The sequence below is a fragment of the Pelobates fuscus genome, chromosome 7 (genome assembly GCF_036172605.1).
Source record: "Pelobates fuscus isolate aPelFus1 chromosome 7, aPelFus1.pri, whole genome shotgun sequence".
NCBI lineage: Eukaryota > Metazoa > Chordata > Amphibia > Anura > Pelobatidae > Pelobates > Pelobates fuscus.
In genome coordinates, this window is record NC_086323.1 from 31,276,256 (window position 1) to 31,300,130 (window position 23,875).

The 23,875-nt window shown below is 38.5% G+C and overlaps 1 protein-coding gene across 1 annotated transcript in view; it reads left to right on the plus strand.

Annotated features, from left to right (window-relative positions):
• Positions 1 to 19,545, plus strand: part of LEPR (leptin receptor) — a 92,636-nt gene extending 73,091 nt beyond the window's left edge. Inside the window, exons 10-19 of the mRNA XM_063428029.1 lie at positions 74 to 273; positions 4,079 to 4,227; positions 5,247 to 5,400; positions 5,506 to 5,588; positions 7,085 to 7,301; positions 11,065 to 11,247; positions 13,485 to 13,580; positions 16,368 to 16,473; positions 17,832 to 17,907; positions 18,621 to 19,545. Of these exons, the coding sequence (XP_063284099.1) occupies positions 74 to 273; positions 4,079 to 4,227; positions 5,247 to 5,400; positions 5,506 to 5,588; positions 7,085 to 7,301; positions 11,065 to 11,247; positions 13,485 to 13,580; positions 16,368 to 16,473; positions 17,832 to 17,907; positions 18,621 to 19,412 (2,056 nt within the window). The 3' untranslated portion in view covers positions 19,413 to 19,545. The remainder of the gene's footprint in view (positions 1 to 73; positions 274 to 4,078; positions 4,228 to 5,246; positions 5,401 to 5,505; positions 5,589 to 7,084; positions 7,302 to 11,064; positions 11,248 to 13,484; positions 13,581 to 16,367; positions 16,474 to 17,831; positions 17,908 to 18,620) is intronic.
• The last annotated feature ends 4,330 nt before the right edge of the window (positions 19,546 to 23,875 follow it).

A 23,875-nucleotide genomic window follows, 5' to 3' on the forward strand; every position in this document is an offset into this window, starting at 1 on the left:
AAGCTAAATGTCTGGCCTACAGTAACTGGTTTACCAGGGTCGACTAATCATGCTCTCCCTTTCTGTTTTAAAGGAACAAAGTGTATTGTTCAGAGACACACCGAGATCCCAACGCGTCCAGTTTGGCAGACTGCCTGCTGCAGCGAGACGGATTCTATGAATGTATTTTCCAGTCGGTATATATTCTGTCTGGCTACACCATGTGGATTGAGATAAAGCATCCTCTTGGAATTCTTCATTCCCCACCAGTGTGTGTTATGCCTATAGATGTTGGTAGGTAACCTAGTCATATTAATGTATATACTATTACTATTAAAGAAAACACTCACTGCCTCTCTATAGGAAAGATCTGCTAAATGTTTGGAATTATGGTACCCGTGACTCATGTATTTGACCATGCGGTTTAGATCTGTCATACAATGATTTATTGGATTGTCATTGTATCTAGTCACATTAGAAAGGGTACATTGTTTTAGTCTGCTATGTGCGTTATTGCCCACTTGGTGTAGGAGTTCACAACTAGTCTTCCCCGATTCTCTTCTCTCCACAATTACCGTCCCCTCCTCTTTTCCATTCTTTTTTAGATTTTTTTTTCCCTATTATCAGAAGGACAAATTAGAAATGGTTTATTTCCCCTTCCCCGTTGTCTAGAATTTAATTAATGAAAACATTTAATAAATAAAAATTAATAATAATATATACTAATATAGGCTACACTTGGATTACATTAATAATAAAATAATTAAAAAAAAATAGCTCTTGGAGGTCAGATTTCCAAAAAGTAGATAATATTAAATTGTGTTATCAAATTTCTTTTCGTGTGGATAATATTATCCCACTTTCCTCTGTTGCCTTCCTCCATTGTTTTGCACGGAAAGAAACCTGGGTATACATATATATTTTGCTGATATTTCCCAGGGCTATTCACTGCATTGGAGCCAACAATCAAATGGCAATATCTACGCAACATCTTTTAACTCGTCTATTGTCAGAGCCTGATTTTTTTTTTTTATGGGTTCAATGAACTTACATTTTTTTTTTTTTTTTTGGCATAGATAAGGGCTTAGGCCAGGGATAGGCAACCTTCGGCTCTCCAGATGTTTTGGACTACACCTCCCATGATGCTTTGCCAGCATTATGTGTGTAAGAGCATTATGGGGGATGTAGTCCACAACATCTGGAGAGCCGAAGGTTGCCTATCCCTGGCTTAGGCCATCAAAATTTGGCTCCAAGTCAGGAAAATGTTCAGTTCAGCAACTTTGGTCTATGATTTGCAATTACTTTGTCAATTCATGATGCAAGGATTTTTTTCTTAGAAACTGGAATCTGTATTTCAAAGCAAGCTGTGACAATATCTGAATATTTTTCCTGATCGTCTATTTTCCCTACTTTTTGCTGTTTGAATTTCAGTTTTATAGATTTTTTGTGAACTAGCCCAATAAGTCATAAATTGACAAAGAAATTGCAAATACAACCCTTAGTGGATAACTATGACTGCGTATAGTTATATAAGTTTGTATAGCACAATGTAAATATAAAAGGGATACTGATTATTTTTTTGTGTGCACATTTTGAACAAAAATTTGTTCTCCGTGTAGCATTTTTCTGTAAACGGTTTTATTCTCGACATTTTAGTAAATTGTAAGACATGAAATTGTTGAAAACTATGTGTAATGATGGCATCAGTCTGTAGATGGCGACACAGCAGCTGTTTACCTTCTCAAAGACACCAAAAACGAGTACACTATGTAACTGATTGTATTTCTCTTTTTTCTAAGATATTAGGGAAAAACTGGCAAATAAAGTACTTTCTTAAATTAACAAAAGGTGGTAGTTTGATGCTTAATGATTAAAATGCATCATAATCATTACTTACAATTGCCAATAAATATTTAATTTCAGGGCAAATTCATTATATTCCATGTTAGCTGGTCAGTATTGTCCATTCAAGATATATCTCTTGGATAATCTGGGTTCCTTTGGACCATCTAAGGTCAACATGAAAGCAAAGTTGAGCGGCTTGACCTAGTAGTTCAGTTGAGGAGACATATAAGACAGTTGCCTGGCTGTGTCCTACTTGAAGTCAGTGGGGATTCAGCTTGGAACAATTAAAGGGACACTCCAGGCACCCAGACCACTTCTGCCCATTGGAGTGGACTGGGTGCCTACCCCCATTACTCCTAACCCTGCAAGTGTAATTATTGCAGTTTTTTATAAACTGCAATAATTACCTTGCAGGGTTAACTCCACCTCTAGTGGCTGTCTACTAGACAGCCACTAGAGTGAACTTCCTCCTTCATAGCACAGGAAACCTGTGCTAGAGCGTCGCTGGACGTCCTCACGCTGTGTGAGGAACTCCAGCGTCGCTATTTCCCCTATAGGAAAGCATTGAAATTCTTTTTCAATGCTTTCCTATGGGGAGCGCTAACAGAGTGTTTTCCTGGCACTGGAGATTCCCTTTAATACCTCTGAACTAATAATGAGTTTGCAGAGTATAAGCCAGGATGGTAAACCATGTTATCTTTCAGATACGACCTTGAATATTTGTACAGATTGCAAATTTAAAACTAAGAAATCATGTACATTCTAGAATTATTTGTCACCAGAATGATCTGTTCTCAAATTCATTACATGTTCTGGGACTCTGTGATGAAAAATGAGCCAATTTTGGAGACGCGAACGTTGAGGTTGGTTTCCTATTAAAGAAGATGCTCCGAGTAATTTGAGTAAATAGTCACCAGTATCAGATTTCTCAAAGAAGCATTTAGAATGCAGTGACAGTCTCCTCCGTAATGTGCACAAAATAACATTTATTATTAGGCAGATGAGGTGATACATTAAAGGGTCCCTCTCCCTTCCACCCCCAATCCCCGGTTACTGAAGGGGTGAAAACCCCTTCAGTCACTTACCTGAGGCAGCGACGATGTCCCTCGTCGCTGTCTCCTCCTCCGCGCCGCTCCTCCTACTGTCTCCGTCGGCCAGTGGGCAAGACTAATCCCGCCCACCGGCCGGGGAGACCTAATGCCGCGCATGCGCATTAGCGCTCCCCATAGGAAAGCATTGAAAAATAATTTTAATGCTTTCCTTTGGGGAAATGAGCGACGCTGGAGGTCCTCACACAGCGTGAGGATGTCCAGCGACGCTCTAGCAAAGGAAATCTTTGCTATAATCCAGGAAGTTCCCTCTAGTGGCTGTCTAGTAGCTGTCTAGTAGACAGCCACTAGAGGTGGAGTTAACCCTGCAAGGTAATTATTGCAGTTTATAAAAAAAACTGCAATAATTACACTTGCAGGGTTAAGAGTAGTGGGAGTTGGCACCCAGACCACTCCAATGGGCAGAAGTGGTCTGGGTGCCTGGAGTGTCCCTTTAATAAACCTTTATGGGCTTATTAAGTAAGGCAAAGTAGGACATTTCTCTGTCTCATCGCCTCTCTCTCTTCTATCTCTCTCTCTTCTATCATCTGATCTCTCTTTCTCCAACTTCTAGCTACCCCTATCTCTCTATATCTCTCTCCCTCTATCCTTCTTTTACCTGCCCTTCTTTATCTTTCTATCTTTCATTTCAGCGTTCACACTCTACCTGTCTTTTCTCTTTCTACCTGTCTTTTCTCACATTCTTTCTTTTTTCTCCCTGTATCTGCATTTTCTCTCCCTCTCTTTTCCGCACGTCCTCTGTTTCCTCTCTCCCTGCCTCTCACCCCTTTCCTTTTCTACTTGTCGTTCATTGTTTCTCCTTATCACTTCTACTTGACCTTATCTTTCTCTCTGTCTTCTAGCTCTCTCCCCTCCCCTATATAAAAGTATCAAAGCAAACACATAAGCAAAATAAAACATGTGACAGATAAAAGCGAGTCTTGTTTGAAATATACTTCCTTATGTATTGGACTAGATTATTGATTTGTAGTATACCTGTTCTATAGACTTGGATATTATTATTATTATTATTATTATTATTTTATTATTTATATAGCGCCATCAGATTCCGTAGCGTATCTTGACATGTGACAATATTAAACAACAAAGTAGAGAACACGTGATCTGAGGGCTTTACCTTTCTTTTGTTATTTCTTGATATTTAGTTAAACCTCTCGCTCCGTCAAGAGTTGAAGCTCTGATTATGGAGGGCAATGGAGACTTGTATGTGAGCTGGAAAAGGCCGGCGCTCCCAGCCTACGAGCTTCAATATCAAATACAATATGGAGTACATGGAAAAGAAACTCAGTGGAAGGTATGTCCCAATATGTATCTGTCATCCAGTGCATTTGACAATTAAAAAATTTTTTTTTTACGTTTTTAGTTATCCTCTAGCAATTGATGCACACAATTTAGAATATCCGTAAATGTAATAACTGATATGCTTCTGTGGCCTCTGCCCAAACCCAAGCACCCACATACCTTATCTCTGAAAAGAAGAAGCTATAAAAAAATCTATATGTATATACTAAATATATAATGTATAAATGTGTAATATCTTTTCACTGCTCCTCCGTTTTGTCAACTCTGTTGGTCACTTTTCATTTAATTTCTGAATACAATAAACATTTAGTGGCTCTGCCATATTCATTAATATTTTTTGGCGCCACAAAACAAATAGAAGAGTTAGGCCCGTTGCCCACTTTTTGTTTGTTTTTGTTCGTATAATGTTTAAGAGTTTGGGGTTATGGACGAAAGGCTGATTACACAAAATTCAGATAAATCACATTTCATTTAAAACAGATGTAGAGTAGATGTAAGATCTCCGGTACTCACCTTGGTGGTCCGCCGATCTGCTGCTGCTTCCACGCTGTCAGAGGCTTAAGTCAGCCTCTTGAACGCCGGCCGCTGTGCCCCCGACCCATTTTATGATGTGGCGCACGTGTGCCGACGTCATGAAGTCATGAGTGTTCTAATCAATAGAGCTCAGCACGCTCGCACCTTTTGGGGGCATGGTTATGCTAACCACGCCCCCAATCATATAAAAACTCAGTTTGCCCAAGGCACAGTGCCTTTCTATATCCCGGCCACTCTAAGGACTGGTTTAGGGACTTTCTCTCTGTCTTTGTTTCTACAGGTGGGTTTTCACACTGTGTGTTGGGTTAATCGTTACAGTAGAGATATGCTGAAGAAAGCCACTAGAAGTGTGTTTTTAATCCTGCAATTGTAACAATGCCATATCTACTAAAAACTGCAAGGGTAAAACTAAAGACCTTTAGTTGTCTATTAAGCGAGCATTCAGTCTGATCTAACTAAAGTTTCTCTTTTTTTTAGATGATTGATATTTCTAGAAATGAATCCATAACTGTACAAGTGAAGGAAATCTGTGCTTCGTACACCGTTCAGATTCGCTGTAGAAGATCAGACGGCAGTGGATATTGGAGTGACTGGAGCGGGCCTGTTCACACTGTATTAAAGGACATTCGAGGTATGACATGACGCCAAATTCTCGTATGATAGCTTTGCATTTATTCAAAATCTGCGTTTTTTTTTTTTTTTTTTTTTAAAGGAAATTAAAACTATACTTTTTCAGCTCCTTTAAAGGGACCAGATTTTTGGAGAATTTTACAGAATAATCCTATTCAAAAAGGAGAAAATGTCACTCTGCTATGGCAGGTAAAATCGATTCATTTTGTTTTAACGTGCATGTTAAACCATTTAATGCCACATTTAACATCCAAATATTGAATAGAAAGGCCCCCCCCCCTTATTCTTTACATTGGGATGGTTAATGGAGCCAAGCGAATTCATGGTACCGGAGCCCCTATCCAAACCTGCCTAGGGTCACCTAATGGGTAATCCTACTCTGCAAGGGGTAACTCTCATATATTACATGATGGAAATCACGAAGATTCCCCCTCCAAAAACATTTCCTGAAACTTTTTGTCACCTATCACCTAAGCCTAAGAAACTAGTTCCCTCTTCTTACCACTGCTAAAACGTTGATAACAAAATATTGACGTCAAACATATTCTCATTCTATGTTAGAATGGTTCTCTAGAGTGGATACTATCTGCTCCATAAAAGAAAACAGATCCTCCCTTCTGGACCCTTATACGGATTTGAACTAGGTCTAAACCCCTGGATTAGTTTCCAAACCAAGATATAGTCGTATCCCTCTGAGACCGCTAAGGGACAATTTTTATCCCTATTTTGTCACCTTCCAAGTAGCTTACCAACACCAACACCCCTGTTTATGTCTGCTGGCTGTTCTTAATTTGATTTTTCCAATCTGCGTTTTTTTTTTATGTTCCACTTTAATTTTCATAGTATGTTATTCTAGTTGTGTACTGATAGGATGTTATATCATTGTGCTTCTCACTTGTAATTGTTCATTGATGCTTATGTACTGCTTGCCTTTGCATGTAATAATATACGGAATTGTACTGTGTATGCTAAAACCACTTATTTTTTATTTAGACAAACATATATATGTATTTATTTATTTACTTAGACAATATTAATAAAAATGTAATAAGTACATTAACACTGAAATAGATTTTGCTTGCGTAATACATTATTTACAGTATACGCCTATGTAATATCAGCTGATATATATCAGTTTTTAGATAATAATAATAACAATTACATCAACGTATTGAAAGTGGAAAGTTTAGTTGGTCGTCAATCTCCAATTACATTTTGCGATCTTCATCAAAGATCAAGGAAAGTAACCTGAACCATTAAAGTAACTACATTTTGCACCGTTATTCTACTTGAAGCTGTCAACAATTTGCGTTAACATTTTTTTTCAATATATTATAATATGTTTTAGCTTATACCTTATCTATTTATAGCACTTTCCCCAAAATGAACCTCAGCCCTCTCTTGGTTGAATATTCATTTTCTTGTTAAGTCTCTTGCAAATTCTTTTACAGCTGATGTCAAAAGCTTGAACTAGGTTGAGGATAAAGCTTATGCCCAAATTTACGATGAGTTAATTGGTAGGTTTGCTGAAGCTTATTATTTATACATTCTGAATCACAAAATCGTAAGCAAACAAGTAGACAGGTTTATGAGAGGTGCGAAGAGTTGGTTTTTTTTTTTGTTTTTTTTTTCTAGAACACCTGTAATGTTTTTATGTATATGTTCATTTTTTTTCATTATTTTAGCCACTAGCAAAGGAATATTCATTATGTAGCATCAGAAGATACAAAGTCTATCATCAGACTCCTAAAAATGTCAGCTGGTCGGAGGACATAGAAGACACCACGACATACACATTTACCATGATGGACGAAGTGCAAACGGTGACTGTTCTTGCAATCAACTCTCTTGGACATTCTTCCATGAACAGAAATTTAACATTTTCCCATGAAATAAGTGCAGGTAATATGAGTGATAGCTTATAAAGACATCATGTTTTTGTTTCAGACATCAAATGACCATAATCACAATGATTATTTGGCTTTTGACTCTTAGGAAGTTTAACTCTACCCATAGAGATGCATTGAGTCCCCCAGTGCTTCCTTGTAGAGGCATTGGATTGGCTGAGGTCATCTCTAATTATGATCATACACAAGGGGCGGAGTGGCAGTCTCAGCGAGACTGGAGCAGTAAAAATAATGCCATGTTTATAAATAATAAATAAATAAATTAGTAAGTAAAAACTGCAATGATCGGTGTCATTTAGTTTCAGATCAGTCCTTCATGTCACTACGGAGGTGTTTTGACCCATCTTTTGTTTTTGTGCAAAATTTAGGCAAACCAGCAATATTGCAGACTCTGAGTATCTAAATGGCAATGTTTTTTTTTCACAGAGAGCCAGTTGTTGTTGAGTAACTTTTCCCCTTAAAAACGAATTTGTGTTTGGTCTGTCCAGGAAATGGGGACAGACCAAATGCATTTTAAACCGTTTAATGCTTTAAGTTAATCCTCTCAATAACTTATTATTGTTTTATGAATATCCAGTTCTCCTTAATATATATATAGTAAAAATCCTAATGACAAATAAATACTAATATAATTACAGTTAGCGTTGACATTATTGTTATTATTAGCCTGTGTATAGTGTCATTACCAACATATTGTGCTTTACAATTTTGCAAAGTTTATGTGACAGCAAATAAGACAAATTATTACAAATCTTCAAATAGATACGAGGTTAACAAGCCTACAATGTAGAAGATATTACCAAACTTAGAATGTTGAGAAATGAACGAGCTTATAATGCAGAGTAAGTGAGATATTCAGATGAATTAATAAGAGGGGGAGTGAGAACACTAGGTAGCCAATGAATGAACATGCAGCCAATATATAGCAAACTAATAGAAGTGTGAAGAATTGTGACGGAAAGGTGTGAGAGTGAAATGAGCTGTTGAGCCACTAATTATGTTAGAAGGAACACGGCAGAAAGATTTATGGAACGAAGATGACCCAGAGAGACGACAGGTTCACTTTAAGGAGCCTCTTAGAACTCATCACTTTATACTGGCCTGTCATGTATTTAGAATGTTTGCCTAAATCACGGCAAAATATATTGAATACATTCTATATCATAGAGATACATAATGTATTCAGTGTAAAATATTGAGATATAATCAACTTTCCTCCGATCCAGGCCGGCTTTAGGCGCCCTGTGCGAAAAATCTTCACAGCGCCCCCGTCATCCATGTAGGATGTAATGTTTATGTTGCATGTGTATGTGATAGTAGGTGTGAGGACTGTGTGTGATATGTATGCTATGTGTTGGCTGTGTGTGATATTTGTAATGGGAGTATTAACAGTGTGTGATATGCGTGTATTGGTTGTATATGATATTTGTGCTGGGTTTATTGGCTGTGTGTGATGGTTATTTAATTTAGATAAAAACATGCATTTACGCCTGTGTGTGAATGCAGGTGTATATTTTTGCAGAGTTATGTACACACATTCAGATGCACACAGTTATACATATACACTGTCAAATCCACCACATGCACACAGTCGCAGGCAGATAGTCACATACACATGATCATGCAGAAACACACAGGTACAGGCAGTAACACACATACACAGTTACAGGTAGATAAACACACTCACACACAATTACAGACAGACAGACAGACACACACACACACACACACAGGCAGCCACACATACAGCTTTACACACACATACACACACACACACACACACACACACACACAGTCTTACACACACATACTTAAATGCAGATAGCCACACATACACAGGCAGACAGCCACATTCACACACACACAGGCAGACAGCCACACACACACACACAGACAGCCACACACATGCAGACAGCCCCCCCCCACACACACAGACAGCCACACACATGCAGACAGCCCCCCCCCACACACACACAGACAGCCACACACATGCAGACAGCCCCCCCCCCCACACACACACAGTCAGACGGCCATAAACACACATAGGCAGTCACACACACAGACAGACAGCCAAACAAACACACACAGGCAGACAGTCTCACACACACACATGCAGACAGTCATACATACATACAGACACACATGCAGACAGTTACACACACAGACACAGGCAGACAGACATACACACACAGGCAGACAGTCATACACACATACACACACACAGGCAGTCATGCACACACACAGACACAGGCAGACAGTCATACACACACACACACAGGCAGTCATGCACACACACAGACACAGGCAGACAGTCATACACACAGACACACACACACACACAGTTATACACACATACACACACACAGGCAGACAGTCATACACACAGACACACACACACACACACACACACAGACTCATACACACAGGCAGACAGTCATACACACAGACACATACACACAGGCAGACAGTCATACACACAGACACACACAGGTCGTCATACACACAGACACACACAGGCAGGCAGTCATACACACAGGCAGTCATACACACACAGGCAGTCATGCACACACAGGCAGACAGTCACACACACACACACGCAGACAGTCACACACACAGACACACACAGACACACACAGGCAGTCATACACACAGAAACACACACACAGGCAGACAGTCACACAGAGACACAGACACACAGGCAGGCAGTCACACTCACACTGACAATCACACAGTTACCTGTGGAGTTCATTGTGGAGGCAGTGCAGCTCCTGGAGACTGGTGGGGAAGCAGGGACTCGTGCCTGCTTCCCCTGCAGCAGTTATCCGGCGCTTTTAGCTCCGCCCCGTCACACTGTAAGCTCAGCCCACGCCACACATTTTTTTTATTATTATTAATTTTTTTAAATTCCGGCCGACCATGTGTGAGCTGTGTCGGCCGCAGGGCGCCCCCTGCTCCATGGCGCCCTGTGCAGCCGCACAGCCCGCACACCCCTAAGGCCGGCCCTGCCTCCATGTCCTCAGCTTTGCGGGTGTTACTCTTCTTGGAACCCCCACCTTGGTCCATCCCTCGCTCTGTCTGTGATTTGTCCTGCTTGAGGACGCTTCCCTAAACAGGGCAAAGCTCCTGTGTGACTCTGACACGCTGGCTTCCTTGCATGCGCTGTGGTTGCTATGTCCGTAGGGCAGAAGGTCCGTCGTCTATGCCGAATAATTGACTGACAGGTGGGAGAAAGACCTTTTTTTTTTTTTAATAGGGTTCTCTCCCAAATGATACATTTCCTAGCAAATCGTCTAGCACAATGTAGAGATAGAATGTTTTGCTCTTTAAAAAGAACATTAGTTGTTATAGTCGTGACAAGTACCCTTTAGAGAAATTGAGATTACATTAAATTACATTACTGGCTTAACTCCACAATACTGAAGCATTGCTTCAGGAGATGATGGACTCAAAGATTGCTTTTTTTGTAAATCCAGGATATGAATTAGATTCCCACTTTTATGATACCCGTAATTGACAACCTATGACTGAGTACTAAGCAACACACTGCAGTAATCTAGCTAAGGGGCAGTTAAAGATATATATATAATGTTACAACAAGATGAAATGTTTGTCCCATTGCTACAAATGTTGCAGTAGACATTGACTTTGTTTTTGGTATGTATTTTAAGGAATTGTTCTAATGTAGCATGTAAACAATATATTGTGCTGTACTACAGACGTTTAAGACATTTCATCCTGTATTATTGGTTTTCTTGCAGTAAGCGCCGTTCGGTCATTCAGTGTGTACCTGATAAACTCCAGTTGTGTGGTCGCTATGTGGACGCTGTTACCATCCCTTTACACTCCTTCAGAATTCGTAGTTGAATGGAGAAACCTTCGTAAAGAAGATGATGTGCGGTGGACGTTTATCCCAGCGAACGTTACCAGATATTACATTGAAGGTAAATCAATTTCTGGGAACTTTTTTCTCCACCTTAAGCTCTATTACTCTCAGTGTCCCACAATGAAAATATTAATCACACAGAAAGGTCACTAAGATTTAGTGTCCCCTGGAGGGAAGACTGGACTAATCAAAAGAGAGAAAACTTATCAGTAGCAACTGCTATCTGTCTCAGTGTGGTTGGTCAATATTGTTGCATTCCTGAAGTTTAAGATAAACAATTATTTTGTTGCATTCGTTAACATATTCTATTCTGACCATGCAATCAAGGACAGCGTTGTAGCTTGCCTCTACAGACATATATATATATATATATATATTGAACAAAATTATAAACACAACACTTTTGTTTTTGCCCCCCTTTTTCATGAGCTGAACTCAAAGAACTAAGATTTTTTCTATGTACACAAAAGGCCTATTTCGCTCAAATATTCAGAAATCTGCTTAAATCTGTGTTAGTGAGCACTTCTCCTTTGCTGAGATAATCCATCCACCTAAAGTCTTAGATCTTTGAGTTTAGCTTATGAAAAATGGGGGCAAAAACAAAAGTATTGCGTTTATAGCAGAATCCTTACGGCACATGTGGACCTATAAAAAGAGACAAGTCGTTGCTTCCACTCACACCGCAAAGTCTGGCCCTGCAGAATAATTCTACCACTGGTAACATCAGTCATATCTTAAAACAAATGGGCTAATTCAGAGATTTTTCAAAATATTAAATGTGCCGCAGTCCATGAAGACCATATGTAGTAAGTGTGAAATATGAAGCAGTTAAAGGACCACTATAGTGCCAGGAAAACAAACTCGTTTTCCTGGCACTATAGTATTAATGGGGGACCCGCCGGGCTGAAGGGGGAGGAAGGGGTTAAACACTTACCTTTCTCCAGCGCCGGGCTCCCTCAGCGCTGGGGACTCTCCTCCTCCTTTGGATGTCATCGGCTGAATGCGCATTCAGTCAGTCTATAGGAAAGCATTCTCAATCTCTCCTATGGACGCTGGCGTCTTCTCACTGTGAAAATCACAGTGAGAAGCGTGGAAGCACCTCTAGCGGCTGTCAATGAGACGTCCACTAGAGGCTGGATTAACCCTATGTTTACAGCAGGCAGGGTTAATCCTAGATGGACCAGGCACCCAGACCACTTCATTAAGCTGAAATGGTCTGGGTCCCTATAGTGGTCCTTTAAGGCTAAGTGACCTGCTCCTGATTGGACTGGAGAAAATCCCTAACAGCTCAAAGGGTTATTTACTAAAGTGAGGATTCAAAGTACATTTTTTAATTTAAGGGCAAAATAGCCGAACTGTTCAGCTATTTTGGCCTTAAATTTGAAATTCACGTTGAATTCTCAGTGCAGTGAATTGCTGTTTCAGGGTCAAAACTTGCTTAGGGAAAATGTATCACACTAGGTAATTCACTAAGCTCTGAATTTTAGAGCTCGATTTAACCCCTTAAGGACACATGACATGTGTGACATGTCATGATTCCCTTTTATTCCAGAAGTTTGGTCCTTAAGGGGTTAAAAAGCTTTTTTTTTTTTTTAAATGATTCAATCTGCTTGAAAAATATTCCAAATAATTTATCCACAAAGTCACCATTAAAGGGAAACTACAGGCCAGGAATACAAAATTCTATTCCTAGCACTATAGTACTCTATATCTCCCCTTCGCTCGTGCCTACCCTCCTCCCCCCCTCTCCGCTGAAAGGGTTTTAAAAAAAACTTTAATTGACTTACCTGATTCCAGAGCCAATGTCCCTCGGCACTGGGTCAGGCTCTGCGTTTTCTCGTCCCTCGCCGTCAGTTGACGTCAGGGACCTAATGCACATGCTTGACGATTGCATTAGGACAGCCCCATAGGAAAGCATATGGCGTTTTAGCTGACGCTGCATGTCCCCATGCAGAGCGTTGTCTGGTACACAGCCACACAGAGGTGGAGCTTCAACGAGCTGAAGTGATCTGGGTGCCGACAGTGTCCCTTTAAAGTGTATGGGAATTTCTGTAGATAAATAATTTGGAAATTTTTCCAACAGTATTGCGTATTCTGGAAAGTTTATTAAATTGAGGCCTAAGTAGGAATTGCACAATGTAGGCTACAAAATTGTATTGCAAGTTGATATATTAATACGTGCTAAATAATTACTCATAAAACAATATTTAAACAAACACCAAACACAATTACCACTTAATTCTTGCAACCGAATGATGTTTCTTTGTTATTCTCTGTTATGATTCCATTTTGCAGATGTTTTTTTCATCATTGAGAAATATGTGTTCAGCCTGAACCCCATCTTCGCCGAAGGAGTCGGCAGCCCCAAGTTTGCCTATAGATTTACTAACGGTAAGTCAGTGTGATGTACAGTGAATATACAGATATTTATTGTTACGTGACCCGGGAATTATTGTAGAACACAGGCCTTGATTTTATTTGTTTGAATCAGAATCTGAAAAGAAAAACTCCCTTACATTTCAATGATGACTTCTGTAAATAAATCATTTGAAGAAATGTTTCCAACAGAATAATATTTTTCAGATCCTGATTCAGACAAATGAAATCGATGGCATAATGGCAAAATCAATAACGAGTGAAAAGTGAGAGAAATATCTCTATATAGTCCTTATGTTACTCAGTTCTGCTTATAAGGTGACATTATAATTGAGAAAAAAATAATGGAAATTTGTCATTTTTAAAAACAATTCGTGGAAAATAAAATAATGCACATAATATAGGCACGGTGCTATTATATAATGCTTACATGAAAGTGAATAACAGAATTCTGTAACTCTCCTGAGTTACCCTCTTTCTGTGAGAACTGGTGTCAGGGTTATTTACTAACATGAGAATTTGGGGGAAATCGTAGTGAATTAAAAGTTAATTTTCCATTTAAGGCCAAAGTAGCCGAACTGGAAAAATTTCTCCAAGCCAGCTATGGTTCTAGTGTGGCTACTTTGGCCTTAAATCTGAAATTCACTTTAAATTCACAACAGTTCTCGCTATAGTAAATAATCCGACCAGTATTCTTCAGTTGGAAACACTGTTTACTGAACCAGATACATTGAATTGGAACATCGACCAAGCACTGCCGTGCAAAGTGGATAGACGTGCTCCTTTTAATACGGAGTTGTTTTTTTTTTGGATCTGGGAGAGCACGCACAGCCTCAAATCATCATAACTAGTGCTAGAATAGGCTGTTACAAAGGTGATGTAAGTGCCCCTTTAATTATTGTAGTATCCACCCTTCTTAGGATTCTAGAACAAAATTTCAATACAAAGCATCTCATTTGCTACATGTTCACGTGCCCATATCAGTTCAAAATGACAGTCTACCTTGGTAATGTAAGTAAAGACCAATGGATAGATAATTAGGAGTAGAAAGAACTAATAAAATAAGGACTGACTTATAAAAGTCCTTATAAAAGCATGGTTTTATGAAACATAGGTCATGTCAAACTAACCTAATTGCATTCTACGAACCAGTAAGTAGAAATATAGATCAGGGTGTTGCAGTGGATGTGATCTACTTGGATTTTACCAAGGCATTTGATACGGTTCCTCACAATAGGTTAGTCTGCAAACTAAAATAAATTGGTCTAGATGAATATTCTTGTTCTTGGGTAGAACATTGGCTTAAGGATAGAGTACAACGAGTTGTCATAAATGGTAAATTTTCAATCTGGACAAAAGTGGTAAGTGGTGTCCCTCAGGGTTCTGTTTTGGGACCGCTTCTATTTAACATATTTATAAATGATCTTGAAATGGGCATTGAAAGCCATGTATCGGTGTTTGCAGATGACACAAAACTTTGTAAAGTAATAAAATGTGAGCAGGATATTGCCTTGCTGCAGAGGGATTTAGATAGATTGGGGGACTGGGCACTAAAATGGCAATTGAAATTTAAGGTAGAAAAATGCAAAGTTATGCACTTTGGGGTTAAGAATGCACAAGCAATTTACACCCTAAATGGTAGTGAACTAGGGATAACCACACACGAGAAGGATTTGGGAATTGTTATAGACAACAATTTAGGTAGCAATATGCAATGTCAATCTGCCGTTGCTAAGGCCAGTAAGGTTTTGTCATGTATAAATAGGGGCATAAATTCTCGAGATGAAAATATAATTTTGCCTCTTTATAAATCGCTGGTAAGACCACACCTTGAATATGATGTGCAATTTTGGGCACCTGTTCTAAAGAAAGATATCATGGCACTAGAAAAAGTGCAGAGACGAGTTAAAAAATTGATAAAAGGAATGGAGCATTTTAGTTATGAAGAAAGGTTAAAAATGTAAATCTCTTTAGTTTGATAAATCGGCACCAGAGAGGGGATATGATAACATTATACAAATATATCCGGGGCCAGTACAAACCATTATCTGGAAATCTATTCATAAACAGGGCTATACATAGGACACGAGGTCACACATTTAGGCTTGAAGAAAGGAGATTTCATCTAAGGCAAAGAAAAGGTTTTTTTACAGTAAGAGCAATAAGGACATGGAATTCTTTGCCTGAAGAGGTGGTTTTGTCAGAGTCCATACAGATGTTTAAACTGCAATTGGATAAATACTTGCAAAAATATAACATACAGGGATATAATTTCTAATTAGTGGGGTAATAGCTGCTTGATCCAAGGAGACATCTGACTGCTATTTTGGGGTCAAGAAGGAATTTTTTCCTAGTTTGTTGCAAAATTGGAAGCGCTTCAGACTGGGTTTTTTGCCTTCTTTTGGATCAACAGCAAAAGCATATGTGAGGAAGGCTGAACTTGATGGACGCAAGTCTCTTTTCAGCTATGTAACTATGTAACTATATAAAAGCTATACTTCATATGCTCAATATTAAATGCATTCGCACCCAAAGAAAATATTAATGTTGCTGCTTAGTGACAAAGTAACTCGGAGCAATCGGAGTAGGAGGTAAATACTCGGAGTACCTTGTTGTCCTGGTGTTGACATACATTATGCGTTCTGTGATAATAATTACGTCTGTCAGGTAGTGTTAATGGGGGATGTGTCATCTATCCCAAAGCAGAGAGGTAAATCTCCTGAAATGAATCAGTCATATTAATGTCGTATTAACTATATGTTGTTTTAACCTGATTGTGATAATCCTCTCTGTTTAATGCAGTGGATTTAACAGAACCGCCGAATGATACTGGATTATATGTCATTTTACCGATTATAATCTTATCATCTCTTCTCCTGGCTGGGACATTAATGGTATCACATCAGAGGTACACCTCAATCTGTATGTCTCTTTCACTATCTCTGTCTGTCTATCACATTATGTCTTATACTGCCTGTCTGTGTCCCTATCCCTCTGTCATTTTCTATTTCTGTCTGTCTCTTTCACTATCTGTATGTCTCTTTCACTTTTTTATTTCTCAGTCAACTCTGCCTCTGTCTGAATCTATCACAATCTTTCTCCCTGTCTCTCTAGCAATCTTTATGTCTGTCTGTATCCCTCTCTCATGTTTAACACCCTATCTTTTCCTGTATCTCTATCAATACATTTTCTTCCTGTGAATACATGTCTCCCCACATCTGTCTCTCTGTCAGTGTCTCTCGTTATATTTGTCTCTGTCTGCCTCTTTTGCTGTCTTTCTCTGGACACATTTATATGATTTTTTGTGATGTTCATGGATGTTGAATTGGTCACTCCCAGCTGTTTTTAACCCCTTAAGGACACATGACATGTGTGACATGTCATGATTCCCTTTTATTCCAGAAGTTTGGTCCTTAAGGGGTAGGGATACTCCACTACCAAAATACAAAGAAGAAAAATCACTGTTTAGTAGGTATACCCAAGGCAGGTGCTTTTGAGTTTATCTCCAATGAGCTAACCAAACCAGTAAGTAACAGGGCCTGTTGTCTGATTGACAGCCAGGTGGGCATAACAAGGTTTAATTATAAAAGTGACAATTTGTATTGAAATTTAAACTTTTTGTAAAATGAAAGACAGAGGAAACATTCTTCACACATAGAGCATTTCAGAAAATTATAGTGTTTTAGGTGTTCGGAGTGTCCCTTTAAAGTGCAGCTCCCATCATTCATGCCGTGTTTGTAGGCTAACAGAGAACGATTGGTGCTTGAGTTTTCCTGGAGAACTGTGTCTTTAATCATTTTAAGTGAGATCAATTATATGTAGTAAATAAAAAATATATAGTATTTATTTTTTTAAATACACATTTGGTTTTACCACTTGGTAGAACTAAATCATGTATATATTTTTATAACTTTATAAATAAATGACTGTCCTTTAAAAGGTGCTAATTAAAATTTTAGTTCTATTTTTATTTACTATCTACTCAATTTTATGTATTCCGTATTTCTCTATTAGTGAAATATATATTTAATCTCCTAACTGTTCTTCTCTTGGATTCATTAAAAAAAACTAAAGCATGTGCTTTCTTTGACTGTTGGTTATAACGAACTGGTCAAATTAGTTGTATAGGCTGTGAAACATTAAGATTTTTCTTTCTACTTTAAAAGATAAATGTTCGAAATTCCTTTCCGTTTTATTGCTTGCCAGTTCTTAGCCTGAGTTATATGAAGGCAAACATGAACAGCTTTTTACATTTCTTTCTTACAGGATGAAACAGATGTTCTGGAAAGATGTTCCGAACCCCAAGTACTGCTCGTGGGCTCAAGGAGTGAATTTTCAAAAGGTTAGCGTCTAAACAGAACCTGTTCTTATTTGTGTTTAGCTTATGGTTTTCGTCTCAGGATTATTCATCGAAGTGGGAAGAGCTGAGAATTCAAAGAAAAGTGAATTAAAAATTGTAGGCCAAAATAGTAAGAGTGGAAGTATGGCTGATTTTAGAACCTCTTCACTTCACTACTTTGGTATAAATTCATTTTGCACCTCCAACAATTCACATTTTATTGAATAACTCTTTGTGCTATTGCTGATAAATATTTTGTGTTAATAAATATAGGGCAGAACTCTCTGACGTTATCCCTGTGGTTCAGAATCCTCCATCTCTAAATTTGGCCTCAAAAGAATTTCTTTATTTCCTTGAGGGTGAAGTAATATTTAGCAATGTCCTCTTCACTCGCTCTGCTAAAGTATGATTTCCTGCCATTTTTTTGAAAAAATTGCTTAGACCTAACCTTAGTGCAACACACTTTGTCTTCAACATACTCTACCAAAGCTTCTCGGTCCCCGCTATTTTTACTTTATAATTTGAGCTCCTGCATATAAGTTTGATCTGTTATGGCTACTGTTGAATGAAATAGCCTTATGTGTCTTCATTAGTTGTAATTCACTGCAGCAGTTGCTGCATATGTAATATGTATATTGTGCAACTTTTACATCTAAACTATTCGCTTCCTGACGCTAACAAACCTACTAAGCATAATTTGTTGCTGTTTTGTCCAGCCAGATACTCTAGAAAACCTATTCATTAAGCACCATGAACATCTGGCTCCCAGCTCTGTCTATCTCTTAGAGCCAGAAACGTCCTTCGAGAACTTGAGTATTGACAAAGCATTCCAGAAAGAACATGTAGACGACATATCAATAGTTAATGGCCTGTTCACGGTAATTGATGATCCTGACCACGACTCGGCCTGTGCCACGAGTAGCAGTTGTGTTTACGAAGATGGTGGAGAGGAGACCGTCTACACTGGTGTCATATGCCAATCCAGTGTCAAGTATGCATCAATAATTAATAATCCACAGCAAAGAGAGAACGTTATTAACGAGAGGAAAGTGAGCGCTAGTTCTTTTGACGGCTGTTTCTTGGAAAACAAGACTTTAGTTATTGGAAATCTCGAAGACGAGCAACAATCTTTTATTATATTATCGGGATTACAACCAAAGCAGCCTAGCAAGCAGTCTTCCAACTCCACTGTATCATCTGAAGGCTTCTCGGAACCTTCAGATCACGACGAAAGTTTTGCCGATTTTTGCACCATAGAGAGGAGCCTCTATTACATCGGACTTGACTCGTCACAGCAAAGCGAGGCCGAAAACTATTTTTCAGAAAATCCCTTGGAGACCTATCCTTTCCAGGAAAACCTTCCTTATAAACAGATGGACTTCATAAAAGACAAATCTTCTGAGTTCATCACTAACTCATATGATAACAGAGGGTCTGTTAAGAATGTCATCTCATACATGCCGCAGTTTCAAGTGCACCCTACCAAGCTACAAGGAATGAGTGAATGAGATATTTATCATCTAGGCTTGTAGAATACATCCCAGCTCAATGGCTGCCAAGTTATTATGCATTAAATTGCATCATAGAGGATTATGTTCCTTCATAAGTGTCGAATGGCAGATGGCTAGGAATCGAACGCCATTTGTGGGAAAAAGTATCTCCCAGTGTGAAAAAAAGGCACAAGTCTACGTTCTTAACTGTGAAATCATTTGCATGTTATAGTCATAATGTTTTCATTAGCAAAACATACTTAAATATTGCTGCCGTGTGGTGAGTCTTCAGTGCTGGTTGATCCAGGGCAGCAATGAGAGAGAGCAATATTTTGCGGACATGCATCATATCTGTTGGAAATGTGATAAGTACGTGATCAGCAGTATTAATAACATGTTAAGAAGTGCATCGCCTGCTAACCTTTAACAGACAAGGATACATTTCAAACCTGATACAAATATTGGGACTGGAAGGTAGGGTTATGGACTGAAGACATCAGTGCTTGTGTACACACACACACACGCAATTCTATGGGTTTGGAAATCCCAAAGTAAGTTTCAGTTCTCGATTTATAGAGTTTGTTGACATTGAGGGAGACCAGTGAAGGATACACAGTCTAGAATTACTCGCGAGTGTGTTAGTCAGCTGTGTAGTGCGCTTTGCAATGGGCTGCCAAATCTAGCATGCTGACTAATGTGTGAGACCGACTGTATAGCTGAGTTCGGGATCTTAATCTCAAATTAAAAATTGCAGAAATGTATTCCGGTATACAAAATGATAGTGACAGTCCAATCTCCAAATGGCTCAAATGCTGTAAGCTTCTATTTTTTTTTTATTAATAGTAATTGTAAGGAGAATCCTATACAGTTTTAGAACTCTGGCCCCCAAAATGCTAAAGAATAACATTTTCTCTCTCTCTCTGTATATATATATACATATAGAGAGTTGTAGAGATGGATAGGATACTATTGCTTAGTTTTATGATTCTAAATGTTAAATTGAGAGCATAGACTGCACCCTGCTGGCTGAGGATGGTATGATTTGAAACATATTTCCGTTATGTCTGTCTTTACGACATGGTTGTGATTTTCTGAAATATAATTGACAGTTGTGTTCCCTAGAGATTCTGCAGCAGCTGTGATTCTGACTCCAATTAAATCTCCTCTTATCCTTTCCTTCCCTCCACTGTATTCCCAACAGGCACATTTTTTTGTTTTGTTTTATTTTAAATAACTCGTTGCCCATTTCAATTATGGCTGCAAACAAATTCTGTTAAAGAAGAAATATCATGCAGACCATCATGTCAAAAATACAGGATATGATGCAATGTCAGAAATATGGAACGTAATAAACCGATTATTATAACCCCACCAGTGCCGAGGGAAGATCATATTGAGAGATGCCCCATGGCTGGAATCTGATCCGGAATATATGTCCGGAATTTGTATTACTCACCTTAAATGGAAGGAAGTCGATATGTGATTGATCAGCAGAAGGGATCACATGATACGTAATATGATAACTGGTTATAGAATAGATTGACAGAACACCTGTAGGTGACTATATCATTCTTTTTTTTTCTTCCTATCTTCATCTGTTTTATTAAACGATTATATCTCTACAGAGTAAGAAAACAGCCCAGAACAATAGAGGGGTCTAGTGTGGGGATATGTCATGGCCTATTGTTGACAGGAGCAAAGCTCTAATGAGGACTCTAGTCATGATCTATTGTCAACAGGAAGCACGGCCTAATGAGGGCTTTGGTTATCATTTATTGTCAACAGGATGCACGGTCTAAGGCAGTGTTCCCCAGCCCAGTACTCATGGACCACCAACAGCCCAGATTTTGTCAGTATCTCCATTGGAATAAAACAGGTAAATACATAAATCCTGGACTGTTGGTAGTCCATGAGGACTGGGTTGGAGTACACTGGTCTAAGGAACATTTTGGTCATGATCTATTGTAATAAGAGGAAAACCTAATGAGGACTTTGGTCATGACCTGTTGTCAACAGGAGGCACATTCTAATGTGGAATTGGGTCATAGCCTACAGTAGGCATAGAGTTTATCCTAGATACAAAAAAGATAGAAAGGTGTGTAGGCGCTACAAATACAAATACAAATACAAATAATAGTGACATGTGTAATATAAGTGTATCCCACAACACTTGAAAGATAAATGGCACACCTACTACACCAGTCAGCAAGATTCTAATAGCAGGATCAATCTAAAAAACTAAAATATAATACATAGTGCACACTGTATATACAAGAAGTAAGCCCCTATATAGGATAAGACTCACAGAATGTAAAGCCATCCCTCCTGCACAGCATATAGAGCCTGGGACGGCTCTACATTCTATGAGTCTTATCCTATATAGGGGCTTATGTACTATATTTTTGTTTTTTTAGATTGATCCTGTTATTTTTTTCTGTGTCATACAGTTTATCCTGCTGTATACTGATGGAATGATCTAAATTTGAAATGTATCTTAAAGTGGACTTGGGGTAAGGCCTAAATTAGATGTGAGATAAGGATTCAGGTGAACAGGAAAGAGGATTGAATGTAGCTCATTTTAGTGAGTTAGATGCCACTCAAGGCTGCATGCAAGTGTGAGAAATGAATGAGCATGTATTTATGTGACACCATACACACACCCTCCCTAATTAACCCATACAATGCTATGGGAGGCCACTGAATGGCAGGTAAGTAGATATATAAATAGACAGAAGTTATAATAATATTTTACCCAACATGTTACAAGATATGTATTCTAAACTCAGTAGGCTTGTTCTACTGAAATGAAAAAATAAAGGTATCAGAACAGGAATGTTAGACTCCAACCCCTAGAGGTCACCCACATACCAGGTTTTCATGGTAATGTATTGCTCAACAACACTCCTAGACTAAGCAGTGAATTTTAGCGAATTAGAAAATGTAGGACAATATAGCTGATTCCGAAAAAAATCTCCAACTCCGCTACAGTCGTGGCTTGGCAATTTTCAAGAAACATGGGAAGCACCATAACCACTAGAGCTCACCATTGAAAGTAGTCAAACCATTTCATGAATGAAACTACCAAGGGACGGCTAGACTAAATATCCCATAGAAACCTGCTGGTCAAGGAATATGGGGTATGATTAGCAAATTATTCTAACCAAACTTGAGGGTCAGGGATGGCTGAGATTTCTCAGCCACTTCCTAGTCTTGCATAAACCTCAGATTTGCAACCAAAATGGATATTCAGAGGTACTTCTGTTTTCCTCTTTGTATTTCTTTGTAAACATATATATACAACATCCAGTACACTCACTCATTCACTAAACAGCAATTTAAATCACCTCACCTAGGGAAAAACAATAGGGTTTAGTTACAGTATATGATCATACATTTTATAAGCTTGCCACAACCCCCATTCTTGGCAGGTCCTATCCTAGCAATCTAATATATATTTATATAAACAGTTCAAAAGCTCTTGCACTCCAAAAATATATACAAAACCTGGTGCACAGTCACAAAATAAATAGTAAATCTAAACAAATACCGGCACTCTGGGAATTCCGAATGTTTTATTTAATGTCGGATCCATGTCAACGTTTCAGCTCCTGCACGGAGCTTTGATCAGGACAAATAGTCAAATACCATATCTGATGGCCTGATGAAAGCTCCGTGCAGAAGCTGAAACGTTGACATGGATCTGACATTAAAGTAAAGATTTGGAATTCCCAGGGAATAAATATTTTATTTTTTATATATATATATATATATACATACACATTATCTCTGTGATTAATTAGAAAGAGTAAGGTAGAGGTCCAACCGCATTATGTAGTAATAAGGGAAATCCCAAAATCTAAAACCTCTTTTGAAATTAGTACCTGACTTTTATTTTATTTGTTTATGTTTTGAAAGGTTATTGTCTAAACTCTGAGTTGTAGCTAAATTAAAATCTGAATTGCAAAATTTAGGCTAAAACAGACACTCTGTAAATATAAGAGATGCAGAATTTTCCAGGTGTGCTGTTTCCCCCACAGTTCTGCAATTCGGGTTATAATGTGCACAATATGACTTTTAATGAAAACACCTGTCAGATCTGTATAAAATGCAGCAATTGTTGAAACATAATTAAGAGCATAACCTGCTGATGTTACAAAAAATAAAATAAATGAATAGTTGCACACGTTTCAGCAATGCAGCTTGTTCACAGACAACAGAATAGAACCTGTATCTCTTACGCAGATAAACTTACAATATTAATTTAAAGGGACACTATAGTCCCCTGAACAACTTTAGCTTAATGAAGCAGTTTTGGTGTATAGAACATGCCCCTGCAGCCTCACTGCTCAATCCTCTGCCATTTAGGAGTTAAATCCCTTTGTTTATGAACCCTAGTCACACTTCCCTGCATGTGACTTGCACAGCCTCCCATAAACACTTCCTGTAAAGAGAGCCCTATTTAGGATTTCTTTATTGCAAGT